Raw genomic sequence first — 15509 nt, forward strand, 5'->3', positions numbered from 1 at the left:
ATGGAAAGCATCTGAAGAAATTACCTTCTGCACTCTAGTCTCTAGACTTGGACCAATTGCCACGAGTGTTTGCTGAAGATATTTCTTGTCCTTCGCTTTTTTAAAGAACGGGTGCTTTAATAATTCGGTTGCTGTTGGCCTGTGAAAATATATTGGTTTGTTAAAAAACCACATTTAGTATTTAGTCAGGAACTTGACTATGGCTCAGGAGGACTAATGGCTTGACTAGAAAAAACTCGAAGAGGATTGAAAAAAATGTTTTTTGGTCTATATCTCTAGATGTGAAATAAATCTATTATATATCATCTTCCTCTTAATGGTGTTCTCCGATGATCATTAGTTAACATATAATAGTGCAGACCTTTTCGTAGGATCCTTCTGCAAACAATCAACAATCATTTTCCTGAAGGTTTTTCCGTAAGCTTTGTACTGATCCTTATCATCAGCAGCCGTATCCAAGGTAGGTGGATCATTTTGCAGCGTTAGCATGAGGACCTTCATTGGCGGATATTTGTGATAAGGCGCAGTACCACTTGCCATTTCAATGGCAGTGATACCGAGGGACCATATGTCAGCTTTGAAATCATAACCATGATCCTGTACAAATGAATGAGGCATTATCATAGGTTTCGTTACAATAACAACCACTAGTGGTTGATAATAATACCAATCAAGTACACACAATTTTCTTTTTCAGCGTGCAGATCAATATTTTCACATATTTCTGGCTCAATTGAACTTATTTCGTAGTTCACAATGCCGGGTGAAACTTTCATTTAAGTGCCAGTTGTGCGACGTTCATCAGTAGAATCTCTTTCTCACTCTTCTCTCTCTCTCTCTCTCTCTCTCTCTCTCTCTCTCTCTCTCTCTCTCTCTCTCTCTCTCTCTCTCTCTCTCTCTCTCTCTCTCTCTCTCTCTCTCTCTCACTCTCTCTCTCTCTCACTCTCTCTCTCTCGATCTCCTTTTTTTTGTTTTAGAAATATTAAGTTAAACTACAAGTTAAACCGTTGTTAGTATATTACAATGAATGAAAATATTAAAACATGTATTGTTTGTCAGTGAATGCGATTGATAATACAATCTTTCATGAACAAACATGCTTATGACATATTGCGCAGATCTTGCAAGCTAGAAAATTATAGTGCAACTTTCCTCCCTCACCTGCTCCATGACCTCAGGCGCCATCCAGCAGGGCGTACCAACGAATGTGTGACGGACTTTTTGTCTGCTTAGGTCACGACCCGTTGCTAACCAAGCACTGACACCGAAGTCGGCTATTTGAACTGTTCCGTCTTCGCCGAGAAGTATATTACCGGCTTTAATATCCCTGAAATTATTTTAAACAAGCTATTTCTTTTCTCATTCCCCTTCTTTCCGTCATGTACACTCTATATAATCAAAATTAGACGGATTATAGTCGATAAAAAATTATATTGCGAACTCAACTCAATGTTTCAATTAAATTGCGAAATACATCTGAAAATTAAAGGGCAACACCGAAATTTTCAGCATAATCTTTTATGTATTTTTTTTCTACATAAATCTATCGTAGTTTCCGAGATAGTGCTTAAAGAATTGATGCTGAAGAATTTTCACTTCAATATTATGTGATCCTATGATTAGCATCAAGCTATACTGAACAAAAAACAATTTTGAACGTCGAATACTTCATTGAAATAAGGTACCTATGTATTTGTCCATTACTATGAAAATACTCAAGGCCCTTGAGCACCTCCCGAAGTACTGTGGCGATAGTGGCTTCATCAAAAACTCCATGTTTACAATTAGATGTCCTAGTTTTATGCTTGATAATATCAAGGAGTGATCCACCCTCCAGTAGTCTCAGTACGAGCCAAAGTTCCTCCTTCACCACAAAAGACGTATAGTACGTAACTACATTCTCGTGGTTGCAGGACGACATCGCCTGAATCTCTTTCTATAATTATGAAATCGTCTTTTGAGAAATTATTGTATCATTCTTTCTTATCATTTACTAATTCTCAAAAGATCACCTACCAAAAGTTCGTCCATGCTCGTATTCCATTTTTCCAAGTTGATACGCTTGATAGCACATTTCTCCTGGCGTGGAATACAAAAGGCAGCATGAACAACGGCGGTCGCGCCAACTCCTATTAAATACGAAGAAAAAAAAACCTAAAATTTTTCAACCCATCTGATAGAAGAAAGCCCAAACACTCTTACTTCTTCACACATCATTGGAAAAAATTGCAAAATCCCTTATCACTCTATCTCAATTACGATAATGACGATTATCAAGCCCTCAACAGAAACCATTTGGCTCACTCAGCATCAGACATTTAATTACTTCTCCAAAATACAAATGAGGTCATTGAAAACAGAGGCGCAATTGTCTACTTCTAAATAATTTAAGCGTGCATTAATAATATGAAAACTCATTATATATTTGGATCGCCTCCAACATGTCGGAAATGTTGTCTCTCAACAGAAAATTACCGATGCTTTTGACACGATCATGTCGAATATTTTCCAGAGGAAAGACAATCCTCCAACATGGGAGAACTATCTGCTAACCAATTATTCCGTCACTCTTATTTCACGGAATGATCTAGGTTAGGCAGTAACTCGACCGGTTTTTCGTAAAAGTTAAGTGAAAATCTTGACTCACGCACTCCACAAAGAAAGCCTTAGTACACGTGCTATTTAATCAATCATAAAATCCGGAAATAATTGAGACAATTTGCCATATTAGCCCATGAGTTTTACATAACAGAGAACAATCTGACGTAGGATGTCAATCCGATGAACGATATACAGCGTAATTTATCAACATGATTATTCTACTTTGACCATGTCAATCATAACCATTGTCAGACGGTGAATTAGTTACAAAATTACATTTTTAATATTTACCGATAACCTCCTTCAATTCGTAGTCGTCTTTGGTATTGGGCCAACCCTGTAGTACCGCTGTTGTGCTAGCTGACGCCATTTTGTTGGCCAGTGACGTGCCAAAGCGCGCGTGCTTGCCGGCGTTTCTGGTACCCCAATTGAGAATACCACCGTTGTTGCTGTCAACTCCACCCACTCTGCGCGACGACAAATTTTTACTGCCGTATGCTTTTTTATTTATAATACTCTCATTGACGTGTTGTTCGGATTTGTGACGGTTACTCGGACTATTATCACTGCCTTCTGTCGCACCGATGAATGATTTCTGCCGGAAGATACCCGGGGAACAGGATGGCAAGACGTCCGGAGAGATCCTGCACAGAAAGAATTCGCCACATTTGGCTTTAGTTTTTTTTTCTTTTTATCTAATGAGGAGAGCGTATACAGAGCCAACAACTGGTTTTTCCGCAGGTATTTTTCGGCGAATTTGGAACATATACTCTACGATATTCAAAGATTTTAGATTTTTTTGTTTTAAATGGTATTCTTCCAGCATAGAGAGGATTAGCGTTAAATTCAGAGAAACATCTGAACTTAAATACTTTTTCTTTGTAATTGCCTATATTTATTTTTCGTTTATCATACCATCTGTGTTAAATCGCTTATCTCTCCTAATCACATGTGCACTTGATACTGTGTAGTGTGCGGCACTGTGTGGAGGTAATACATCAACGGTATCTTCAATTGACTAGAATAAAAAACAAAACAACCCGCATATATATCACTGGTGGAAAATTACACACCATGTTGATGACACCACACGTGTTGTTGAATTTTCTATTTTTTTTCTCGTGACTGACCAAGAAAGAGAAAGATTCGCGTGAGCTTTCGTTATTTTTAAAGGAAATAAAACTAATGGGAAAGTGGAGGTCATAGAGTTCTTTCAGTACTTACGTATGCAGACGAGTGATGATTTTACGACACTAATACAGTATAATATATAAAATGTTGATATACATTGAGAGTTTCATCACGAAACATTCGTAATTATGATTATTAATGTGATGATTTACTGCAATCAAAATCTAGTTAGGGATGAATGATAAATGTAGAGCTTGTGGAAGTGTCCTTTTATTGATTTAATTGTGAATGAAATATTCAAAGTCCGAATGAATTTTTCAATCAATAATTGAGCCAGAATATGATTAATTACTACCTTCGGGGGAGAATAAGTTTTTAATCAACGAAGTAAAAGATGAATATTGGGTGAGAACGTAGGAGTAGTTTGAAGAGAATTTGAAATTAATTTTATATAATGTAAAAAATTAAAAATAAGCGGCTAGAGTTGGTGATCAATTTCTTCCATTACTTTTGCTCTGTCTACACTCAAGATGTTTTTAAAACTGTTGGATGCGGCGCCTCAAGCTCCTGAAGAAGTGGCGTCAGTTCAAAATAAAAGGAAAGAAAATATATCAAATAAGAGAAAATAGAAATGCGGGCATTGATTTGAGAACGAATTTCGGGCGTGAAACAATTGTCCCCTTGATGTAGGATACTATGTGCCTAGGGTTAATAGCTCCGTGTCAAAATAAACTATCAAAACCGGGCCAAGCACAACACTACTTGTTAATCATTAATTTAAGATGGGTAACAAGAAGCATGTGAGCATGAGAACATTCGGGTCGGAATCAATAAAAAGTAGACGCGTCGAAACATTGGCATAATTGATTGAATTTTTTGTAGTTTAATGTCAATGTTGAAATTGGGAGCGCCTTATCAGTGGACTATTTGCGTGGAGATTAAGATATTTCCTGGCATTATTTTGTGGTACTTTACATTGGCTCAGCAGATGGCTATTTTCAACATAAATTAGCGGGAAAAAGCGATATTAGTATTCAGTTATCCCCGACCTGTCGGCGGTGTGCCAATAGTGTCTATTTTATTTGAAAATTTTTTGGCCACAGGAATGAAGACAACATATTTATCCATTGTAAGTCTTAATTGAGTCCTTAAATATAATACTAATAATTTTTTCTAATTGAGGGATTAAGGGAATTGTTATATTATTATATTTCTTACGTAGAAAATTATTGGTCATTCCATTTTGTCTCATTTTTAAAAATGATAAAAATATCTTACCTATTCCGTCCAAGTACGAATGATGTGAGGAACCTAGCGTCTTCAAATTTGAGTTGCTCTTCTGGAACGGAAATATTTTCTTCCGGCTTGATCTCTCCATCCTTACGTTGTCTCATTTTATCTGGAGTTCTACAGAATAAAAATAATATTGACTGTCCCGATGAAGTCAATGAAAGTCACTGAATTAAAGAATCGTTCGTTCTTTATATTACAGAATGTTATGAAAATATAATGAATAAGAATATGATGCACTGTATATGATATTATCATTAGGTCAATGAATTTTATGCTGCATTTTATTATTATGTCCACAAAATATTTTCTGGCAAATGGGTGACTAATAGAAAAATGTGTTTACGATTGGTATTGAAGAGTCAAACTTGGGACGAACTAGCATAACCGGGAAATAACAACATTAAGATATTTTACGTTGAAATTATTGGCAGCTGTGCCATAAATTCGGATAGACGAATTGACTACCTCAAAATTAAAAAATAAATGGAAAGGGGTCGTTATTTTTAATGAAAACACTTATTCATCAATGAATAAATTTCGATTTCAATTGTCTATGTATGCCTGAGACTGTTAAAAATAGAATTAATTGACAGATCTCAACAAAATGTTGATATATTTCATTTTTATTAAACTCAAGTTTACACAAAACGAAAAATGGTTTGCGGTTGTCTGTATTTTCATATCAAAATGTTTTTACTGACAGACATTGAATATGATTCCCCCTGAATTAGCCCTTGGGGGTTCGAAGCGTACGGAATATTTCTAAATTGTCGGCCAGTTGATTGCCACCTAAATACCTAAATGGAATAATTGGAGGTAAATTGACCTCAGTTATTTTTAGCCACTATGAAAGGGTGGACCCCCCCCCCCCCCCATCCTGTCATCTAAAAATAATTCAATTCCAACGGTCATTCGGCATGCTTTCCATTTACTTCACCTCGTGCTGAGGACAAAAATCCATACTACAAAATTCCATTGTTTATATATTCTGGTAAAACAGTAAAAATGACTGTCTGAATTTCAAATGAATATTTTTTTAAATGCTAAACATAAAATAGAATGTTTAAACATCTGTACATTTTATTTTTTGATTTTATTTATATATTATTCAGTCCTTCTTTACTTATCAATGCAACGGGCAATTGTTGTATTGTATGTCACGTGACCCATACAATGGTATAAAAAATTTGTAAAAAAATTGAAACATCATGAGTTTTTAAATGAAATTTCTGGTGCATTTTTAATAGATAAATGACGGTATGACTCCAATGTATTCACTTTACACTGTTGTTTATTACTGTTGCCAAGTGAGTTATATGAGTCGATGGGAATGTAATATTTCGGTTAATTGGCTCTACACACTTTTCATGTCAGGTAAATAGGCACCAGCATGTGATTTTTTTTTCATACCAAGTCACGCGTTATTCGGGAAAGGTTAACTGCCAGTTGATATATTAAACCAATTATTGGCAGGTGTAAATATAAACCAGTTCGTATACTCTCGTGTTCAATGTACTAATTACTTTCTTACACTAAAAAACTCAAGAGACGATTCTTGCGCGGACGATGACACGTTTTATAATTTCGCGCAGCGAAATATTTTTCGGGAATTTTGTATCGATGGAAGTAATGTCGATTAAAGACCATTCAAACTAAATTCTTTAATTTATCATGAAAATTCCATACATCCCGAAAAAGTAGTCTCCACACTTATCAAAGGAAAGGAAAAGTTGTATTCTCGGATAGATTCTTTCATGTCGGGACGAATTCTAATTTCCCTTCCATTGTCGTGTGGACACTGACGTCCATCGCCCACTGTCAATTTAAACTAACAGTGGTCATTCCTTCCTACAAGATGACGAAATAACACCATGAAAACCCTGAGTCTTACCCCTGAGCATTTTCCTCGCCTATTAACAATGCACCGAGTCAATTATTTTTAATGCCTCCAACTATGTAAACAGATTAGCCACAGGTTTTCATCTACATTCTCAAAAAAAAACATGACATGAACTATCACAGATTGATTTACCATTGCCCTAGGCATGTGCTATCAAGGTGGTGAAAACCTATTTGCTTGACGTGGACAAAGCCTCAACGATTTATACGTAAAATAAGCAATCAATTAATTAATTAAATGAATTTTAATATATCATGATAATAACTTGATATTCAATAAATCGATTAATCTAACTATTAAAACCCTAACTAAGAAATGTTATTCATTTCTTATAATTTGATCCCTATTTGATTAGTACATATGAAGGAATTTAATTGGTTGAACTTGACGCGATGTAGGGGTCACAGAGTCAATGGCTCATTAATTAACAGCCAACAGTTCCACAGCAGAAATTCCAGAGGTAGATTTCACGGTCATTTTATCGTAACATTAACAGCAAACAATCAAAATTGATCATTCACATCACATGATTCCTCAGATGGCCGTTAAGATCACTCTGGAACCAATGAATTCTCAAGTTTCTTAACATTGCTATCGATCAATTGAATAAAAAATCTGCGTCACGTTTTTCCAACAATTGGTGTCACGAGTGACTATAAAATTAGATAAATCAAAAACATGTGATTGTTGAAACTATTCCACCACTTATTAATGATGTCCGTTTACAGCAAATGTCAAAATCAATGCATAAATATTAGTTTACCTGCTCTTGGTGGATGGACTTAGGGTGCCGTTACGGCAGAGATCGGTGGTCCATTCAAACATTTTTCCACCTCATTGCCATTTTGACTTTGATTCACTCATAAATCTTGTAAAATTAATGTATTGTTGACAATATTAGCTCAATGATGTCACTAAGCAATAATTCAATGCTTCAATCACAAACTAATGATTCACAAAATCATCCATTATACACTGTCCTGACACAGTTGTAGCTGAGATGAGATGTAGGATCATCCTAAGTTCGCAATCGACTGAACTATGTCAGAGCCGTGAGGGGTACACCAGTCAATTGAATAACTACCTATCACGTATCTACGTGGATAGTACAACGAGGAGTGATGTGTACATATTCGGTTCATAAGTTTTTAGATATTTATATTCACAATGACGTGTTTGTAAAGTGGAGCATTTTGAAATTTCCTATAATAAGCACTAAACAAATTATTCACTCAACATTTGCAAGCCCAGGCTGACCATCGCGTCAGCCTTAGTTTGCTTTATTAATACCTTAATAGAGAATGATTGGGGTAGTTCTGACTATTGATGACGCGAAATTATCGTTCTCATAAGACATGACGTGTGAGTGAATTCTTGTAACAGTTGAAGATACATTAAATTGTTGACCCCCCTTGTGCGAATGAATCTCGTGGATACCGGTGCGATTTATCACTCGTTTACCGATTTGATATGTCGCATCTAAATAGTTACGACCTTGTGAACCAGCTTGCACTGATTTTCACGGGGAAATTCCGCAACGATGTCACATAAGGAAAACCAGTAAAAAAAATTGGATTAATGGCAAATATCTTTCGTATTAATGCAGGAGAAAAATTCTGCCTGGGATACTGGTATATCCATGTATATATACTTTTCAATTGGGGGATAGTATTTTCTTCAATTTTTGGTTTACCATTTTCAAAAATCTATATGGTTAAGGCTAATTTCACGCCATTAAGAGAATTTTGTCAGGTATGAAACAAATCGTAGAGCGAAAGAAAAAAATAGGAGAGATTACGATTGTCACTATTGTTTGTGGAGAAGGCGAAGAGTTGAAGATAATTACGAGAATTGGGTTTATGATAATTGAAGCTTGTTGATTCATAGCTCGTCATTTATGACAATCTGGTCAATGGTTTGCAGTTGAGGGCCTTTAGGCCCATTGAAAATATATATAAAAAGTGTCAGTAAAAAAGACCTATGCTTTTCGCATGAAGAAAAAATGATAAGACTCACCTTTCCATTTCTAGATTGGTGTCTTTCTGATTTTGTCACAACAATGCGCACAAGGGATATCGTTCAATCTGACTGAATACCTAGAACAACCGCACGATACCATACACGAAAGACACTGGGGCACTCTTCATCCCTCGTATTTTCCATCAACAAATCGCCGGGACGATTCGTACCGACCAGAAGGCAATTACGATAATCAAGAGGACAGTAATACTGTTAATAACATTGAAAAAGAAACCCCGTGGCGTCAGTTGGAGAGAAACAACAGGAATTTGAGACCTGTAAGTCGGCCAATAATCTGTTAGTTCAATGTAAACAAACATCCGGTGTTATTATTTTTCATGAAAGCCGTCAGCGATACACTAGATTTTCGGTTTTACCTGGAATTTATAATAGTTTCTATTGTTACATTTGAGAGAATATTCAGACGCGTTTTTTTTTGTTGAACTCCAGCCAGCATCAATTGCAAAATATTTTTCGTTGCTCATTATTTATTTTTTTCTTTTCAGGAGTATCGAAATTTATGTGAAACGAGGACTCGGAAGTTACAACTGAGCAATGACGAGTATGAATATCAGCCGCCACATTACCATGAGATATACTGCAAGAGTTATACACTTATCGAACATTCTTTGCACAATCCTGTGAAGCCTTCGAGACAGGTAAAACCCTCATAATTAAAGATTGAAAGATTGATTCAATAATATTGAAGATTAAAATAAGATAGAAATTCCCAAGTAATGAAAATAGTTGAAGATTGACTACTGAGTAAATTTCATAGAGGAATCATTTTCGATTAACTATATCATTGTTAATATCCCGTCATGTACGCTCTCTACGAAAGTTAATTTTGTAATAAAGAATTGGCAACATTAAAGCAATGATATTCAATCTTAGCTCAGTAAACGAGTATGTGTTATTCCTTGTTTTATTCGTAGTTATGTGCTCATCCGGGATTTCATTGTGTTCAACGAAGCAGGACTGTTTCCGTGGTTCGACGTCGATGGTTTCATACATGCTGGGAGGCAATAAGTAAAGAATTTGCTAGTGGATGTGACTGCATGTGGCCTGTGGCGAGCCTTGGGGACATCACTGCGCATTATTGAAGGGGAACCATTGACTGATTTTCGTTAAAAAAAAAAACAATTCTTATTTAAAGATCGATCAAGTATTTTATCTTGTTACATTAATTCCATGAATTTGCTCGGTGTTTTGGTAAGAAATGGAAACCATCAGGAACTTTTCCAAGGTACATTTCGCTGAAAACAATTTCAATCGATCATGAACTGTTTGAGAGGCTAAGGGGAATAGTGAAAATTTTCTTACGATATTTTAATCCAATCGGCGCAATTGGAACTAGCCATGAGAGTCTCCATTTCGTCACGGCCTTTATAGAATGGAGGTCGCTCGTTGATTTTTTGTGGTGGCGATTCTAATATTCCCACTGGAATGTACCTAAACATGGAGATTGATTGAAATTGAATAACTATTAATAAATACACGGGAAAGCATTCTATAACTCAAGAATATATGTGAATTATCCTATAAATTATCCTGAAAAGTAAGATGCTTTGTGTAATTTAAAGAACTGGTCAATTCATGGGAAAAATAGATGTGTATATGGCAGTTAATATTAGTATTCAAATATAATAAAATCAAATGTAATATGCAAATTCTCAAACACCGACTACATTCTTTTTTACCTATGCAAAAAGGAAATCCACTCGAGCATGAATCTTCTGGTTGTCTCAACGCCTCTGGTGTCTGATCCCCAATGTTCTAGACCATAATTTGCATACTTTCTCAAAATCTCCAATCTCTCCGAGCTAGTCATATCAATAAGCTTCCTCTCCTTGATCTCTGTAAAGATCCATGGCTTAATCAGCGCACCCCTGCCAATAGTGATCCCCTGTACACTTGGACAGTTTTCTCTCACTCTTAAATAATCGTCATATCCCAGGATATCTCCATTACCAAAAACTGGAATTGGACTAGCCGCAGCTGCACATCTTTCAATATATTCCCAATCCGCACTCTTCGTATACCTCTGCTCCCGTGACCTACCGTGAACCGTGATCATGGAAGCCCCCCAGTCCCTGAACTGTGGAGCGAGATTATGAGCAATAGGTTTATCCTGATATATCCCTATCCGCGTCTTGATAGTTAGAGGGATATCCAAAACCTGACTGATAGAATGAACAACACTCTTCAGAATATTTTTTCTGGCAAGCATTCCGCTTCCCGCTCCTTGCTTATAAATTAATTCAATGGGACATCCTAAATTCAAATCTACAAAATCTATGTTTGCTTGTTCATTCAGTAACTGGGCAGATCTAGTGAGGACACCAGTATTATTTCCGCAAATTTGAACTCCAAAAATGTCCTCTGTCTCGTATCTGTGGTGGAAAATGAGAATTGACTTAACAAGAACAAACTATCTCTCGACTGAATGGTATATAACGCAATACATACCTCTTAACCAAAGCCCACTCCTCCGATGCAGCCTTTAAGATTTTAGGAGCTAATGCCATCTCCCCACACGTTATATCCGCTCCAAACTCCTTGCAGATCCGCCTGAACGGAAGATTCCCCACAGTTGTCAATGGACTCAGAAGAATCTTGTCCCTCCAGTCTATCTTCTTTTTTTCTGAAGCTCGAAGCTTTACCAAATCGGTATCCGATACTGGACCCAATCTTTTTACGATTTTCTCGCTATCGTAAGCCTCTGTGGTAGCTTCTGAAGGCTGTTCAGATGTTTCATCTTCCGTACGAGCTTTTTTTTCTTTCACAATCTTCTCCGTACTTTTTATAATCGTCTCGGATATGGAAAAATTATACTTTCGCTTTCGTAATTTCTCCTGAAGGATGCTTGGAATTTGATTCTTCGTTGCTAAAGGTTTCTCCTTGTACAATTCGTAGCTCTCGAGATTGATGATGTTGATGCCCGTTTCAGTTAAATGACCGGAGCCAAATCTACAGGCAGCTCCCCTGGGGCATCTACCTATGAGGTTGAAGAGGTAACAATCGGAGCCGATGTCGGCTTCTTTAATCTTCATGTATTCGGATCTGTCGTGTAAAAATTTACAGTTCAACGAAGGGCATTTTTTCTGTGGCTCAGTTTCCACTTGATCCACCAACCAGGGGCACAGATTTTGGTCTTTTGGGCTCCTAAATGGTGGTGGTCGCTGTTTATTTTGACCTCCTTTTGACTTTTCCTTTCCCATTTCGCGCTTAGATTTAGGGCAGAGGGATTCATCAACTGAAAATGTTCCTTCATACTGAATTTCTTGGCTCACAGGGATAATTGGTGCTGGTGACTCAGAATCGGGCTCAGTCCATGGTGTAGGGTTGATTTGATTGTCTTTTTTAGGGGAAGAACCGTTGCATTCCTTCACTTGCTCGCCGATAATGAATCTGAAGTAGAAAGAGATAGGACATGACAAAAGTCAGTTAATGATAATTCTTTCTGTTATATAACTAATTGCGCTGAGAATAAAGGAACGACATTCTCAGATTAGTATTTTGTGGGTCAATAAAATCTTTAATAAATATTACCATACAAAAGTACTTGTCTCTGTATAATAAAAACACAAATAAATATATGTTTTTTTACATATAAGTGAAGAGAATTGTCAAGCGTATGGTGTTGATTTCATGGTCCTCAGGCATTTCATTATGAAGTAACTTCTTAATTTAAAAATGACTTGACAGTGATTTCACCATGCGTAAAGGTTATGATGTATTTTTTATCCGTTAAAAACAGCCCAAAGACGTATTACAAGGGAAAATTTAAGGTAATAAATAAATACATACGCTGGCTTGATTTTGCATACTCCTTTTTGTTTATTATCGTTAATGGCATCTGAATATTCAGGCCCACGTTGTCCGTTATAGTTTGCCATGTTGATTGAAATAGTAGCAACATCCGGTTGACTTACTCCGATGTATAGTTAGCAGAAAAATAATCATTTTTTTAAGTAACATCAGTTTATATCATTTGGTAATTATTTTGGATAGGGTAAGAATATATATTTATAGTTTAGAAACTAATAGTTTATTCAAAAATAATTACTCAATTACGTGCCTATTATTATACGATAGTAGATGAAATTGTGAGATGCCGGTAAAATTAGCCGAAATCGATTTGAGGTTCTTTCGTAATTGTAAAAGTTTTGAATTTAGTGTTCGGTTATGACAAATTATTATAAAAACGATATTTTCTTCACATGTGAGAAAAGTAATCCCCCCACCCTCTATTCCTGTCTCTCTCCCTCCCTGACACACACGCATGCACACACACATTTGTCAATTCAATTCGTAAAATTCTTCTTATGAGCTAGAAATGTGCTAATGTTATTACACTACTAGGCCAAGCTAATGGGATTGAACATTTATTTAATATGATTACTAGGACAAAAGTCAATGATGAGGCTTCCCTCAAACTAACACGGAATGGAAAACTCTCAGTCGGGCATAAATCTCTAATCAGTAGTTAGTGTTAAATTCACTCTCATCAAGAGACAGAATCCCAAAAATGGGAAAAGACGATCCAGAGACAACAGCTCTTAAGAAGGAGCTCGACGATTTAATCAAAAAGTGTCAGGTTTGTACTATCAACATCGCATTTATTACTTATCAGTAGAAAATTCAACATTTATAAATAATAACAATTGCATTTATTTATCAAACGTATAAACAAATTGCAATTCAATTTTTCATCCACCGCAAAAAATTAATTATTCAATACAATTAAAATGATTTTTAACAAAATGTATCTCTAAGTGTAATAATGGTATTGCAATTAGCCAATATTTTCGTTTAAAATAAGGAAGACCAAAAAAAACAGCAGGACACAACTTTAGACGAGGCATGTAACTCAGTAGCTGACGCTCCGAAGGTCAAACTTTCCACAAAAAAGCTCCTTAAAGGTCATATCAATAAAGTTAATTCAGTGCATTACAGTGGAGACAGCAGGTGATTTATTCTCTCAATTAATCTCAACCAATTAAAGATATCCCTTTCAATTATTCAATCAATTTTTTGCCAAGGCACTGTGTAACTGGCTCCCTCGATGGTAAACTCATCATTTGGGACTCCTGGACTGGGAACAAAGTTCAAGTCATTCCTCTGCGCTCTGCCTGGGTGATGTCTGTAGCTTTTAGTCCCTCCGGAAATTTTGTAGCTTGCGGAGGAATGGATAATATGTGCACTGTTTACGATGTAAATAATCGAGACTCCACCGGATCTGCCAAGATCGTAAGAGAACTCCTGGGATATGAGGGGTTCTTGTCCTCATGCAGATTTTTAGATGATAAAACACTGATTACTGGATCAGGAGATATGAAAATGTAATGATAACATTTGAAAAAACAAATCTCATTTAATAAGAGTATGGCCATACTTTTGAACAAAGTTCATAGAAAAAAAAATACGGGCCCTTTTTTTTCCTGGAAATTATGCCATTACCCCATAGTTATTTATCATTAGAAAATAACAATTAGAATTTTAAATAACAAAATGTCCTTCAATGAACATTAGAATTAATTAATTCGGTGATATTCAGTTGCATGTGGGACTTGGAGTCTGGCAAAAAAAACGTTGACTTTCCCGCTCACGCTGGTGATGTTGTCAGTATCAGTCTGAATCCCGATGGCCAGACCTACGTTACTGGATCTGTTGATAAAACGTGCAAACTCTGGGATTTCAGGGAAGAAAGAGCTAGACAAACCTTTTTCGGTCACGAGGCCGATGTCAATTCCGTATGCGTAAGTCGAGACAATGAAATTTTATTACACTTTGCAACACAAACTTTCTCTTTCTCTCATTTTGTGACAGTGTCACCCATCGGGACAAGGTTTCGTCACCGCGTCTGAGGATAAGACGGCCCGCATTTGGGACTTAAGATCTGATCAACAGTTGGCAACATTTAAACCACCTAATTCTAATCCCGGATTTACTTCGTGCGGACTATCATTGAGTGGAAGATTCATATTTTGCGGGAGTGATGACAATTCTATTCATATATGGGATACACTGAAGATTCAGCATAATGGTAATTGGGCATATTTAAATCAATACAGTATTATAATAAATACAAATAAGAGATGATCGAGTTGTGTGGGGAGAGGGGAGGAGGCAGAGAATAAAATGTAAAGGCTCAAAAGGGTGTACATCGGAAAATAAATAACTTATTGTAATACTCCAATAGTTTAGATTACTTCCATTCGTTTCCAGGTACAATGAATGGCCATGAAAACAGGGTGACTTCTCTAAGTGTCGCGCCCAGTGGAATGGCAGTGGCCAGCTGCTCTTGGGACAACTTTGTTCGGATCTGGGTTTAATTGTAAAAAATGAAACACCGTGTCAAGTAAAAATCAAAATGTTTCAAAATTATGTAAAATGTGAATAAAATGGGTCCTCTTTCTCTCAGAATTCACGTTACCCCAGCCGCAATATTTCCATAAAGTTATGTTTAAAAATTGTATAATTGAATACCAAATTCATTAATTTTACATTGAGGATTTACAGGCATGAAACGTTCTAATTACATCTCTAATTCTTTTACTAT

General features: G+C 36.3%; 4 protein-coding genes across 8 annotated transcripts in view; 2 read left to right on the plus strand and 2 right to left on the minus strand.

The window, feature by feature from the left end:
* The window catches only part of LOC135168024 (serine/threonine-protein kinase OSR1-like), a 12003-nt gene extending 2920 nt beyond the window's left edge, over nucleotides 1-9083 (minus strand). Inside the window, exons 1-8 of one of the 3 annotated variants that reach the window (XM_064131847.1) lie at nucleotides 8942-9083; nucleotides 5011-5139; nucleotides 2893-3245; nucleotides 2017-2129; nucleotides 1686-1936; nucleotides 1151-1327; nucleotides 362-595; nucleotides 25-139 (exon numbers count right to left, since the gene is read on the minus strand). In XM_064131847.1, coding sequence (XP_063987917.1) covers nucleotides 25-139; nucleotides 362-595; nucleotides 1151-1327; nucleotides 1686-1936; nucleotides 2017-2129; nucleotides 2893-3245; nucleotides 5011-5139; nucleotides 8942-8949 — 1380 coding nt within the window. In that variant the 5' untranslated portion in view covers nucleotides 8950-9083. Of the gene's footprint in view, nucleotides 1-24; nucleotides 140-361; nucleotides 598-1150; nucleotides 1328-1685; nucleotides 1937-2016; nucleotides 2130-2892; nucleotides 3246-5010; nucleotides 5140-7688; nucleotides 7968-8941 lie in introns of those variants that run through there. The other 2 variants (XM_064131845.1, XM_064131846.1) reach the window with 2 other exon arrangements.
* LOC135168029 (uncharacterized protein) lies at nucleotides 3623-10614 on the plus strand. Of its 2 annotated transcripts, none has more exons than XM_064131858.1 (4): nucleotides 3623-4861; nucleotides 8956-9222; nucleotides 9451-9603; nucleotides 9921-10087. In XM_064131858.1, the coding sequence occupies exons 1-4, from the start codon at nucleotides 4838-4840 to the stop codon at nucleotides 9975-9977; spliced, it is 501 nt and encodes a 166-aa protein (XP_063987928.1). In that variant the 5' UTR covers nucleotides 3623-4837; the 3' UTR covers nucleotides 9978-10087. The 2 variants fall into 2 exon arrangements, with proteins under 2 accessions (XP_063987928.1, XP_063987927.1); XM_064131857.1 differs by having other exon boundaries at nucleotides 3838-4861; nucleotides 9880-10614.
* Nucleotides 10062-13165, minus strand: LOC135168025 (tRNA-dihydrouridine(47) synthase [NAD(P)(+)]-like). The gene is made up of 5 exons (XM_064131848.1): nucleotides 12755-13165; nucleotides 11414-12355; nucleotides 10645-11337; nucleotides 10268-10396; nucleotides 10062-10200 (listed from the first exon to the last, which is right to left on the minus strand). Exons 1-5 carry the CDS (start codon nucleotides 12841-12843, stop codon nucleotides 10128-10130), a joined length of 1926 nt encoding a protein of 641 aa, XP_063987918.1. The 5' UTR covers nucleotides 12844-13165; the 3' UTR covers nucleotides 10062-10127.
* Nucleotides 12442-15373, plus strand: LOC135168028 (guanine nucleotide-binding protein subunit beta-2). 2 transcript variants are annotated; one of them, XM_064131855.1, is made up of 7 exons: nucleotides 12442-12735; nucleotides 13353-13544; nucleotides 13770-13915; nucleotides 13990-14289; nucleotides 14505-14706; nucleotides 14777-14993; nucleotides 15176-15373. In XM_064131855.1, exons 2-7 carry the CDS (start codon nucleotides 13476-13478, stop codon nucleotides 15280-15282), a joined length of 1041 nt encoding a protein of 346 aa, XP_063987925.1. In that variant the 5' UTR covers nucleotides 12442-12735; nucleotides 13353-13475; the 3' UTR covers nucleotides 15283-15373. The 2 variants fall into 2 exon arrangements, with proteins under 2 accessions (XP_063987925.1, XP_063987926.1); XM_064131856.1 differs by lacking the exon at nucleotides 12442-12735 and adding an exon at nucleotides 12863-12959.
* Nucleotides 15374-15509: the final 136 nt, after the last annotated feature.

Source organism: Diachasmimorpha longicaudata, chromosome 12 (genome assembly GCF_034640455.1).
Source record: "Diachasmimorpha longicaudata isolate KC_UGA_2023 chromosome 12, iyDiaLong2, whole genome shotgun sequence".
NCBI classification, from domain to species: Eukaryota; Metazoa; Arthropoda; class Insecta; order Hymenoptera; family Braconidae; genus Diachasmimorpha; species Diachasmimorpha longicaudata.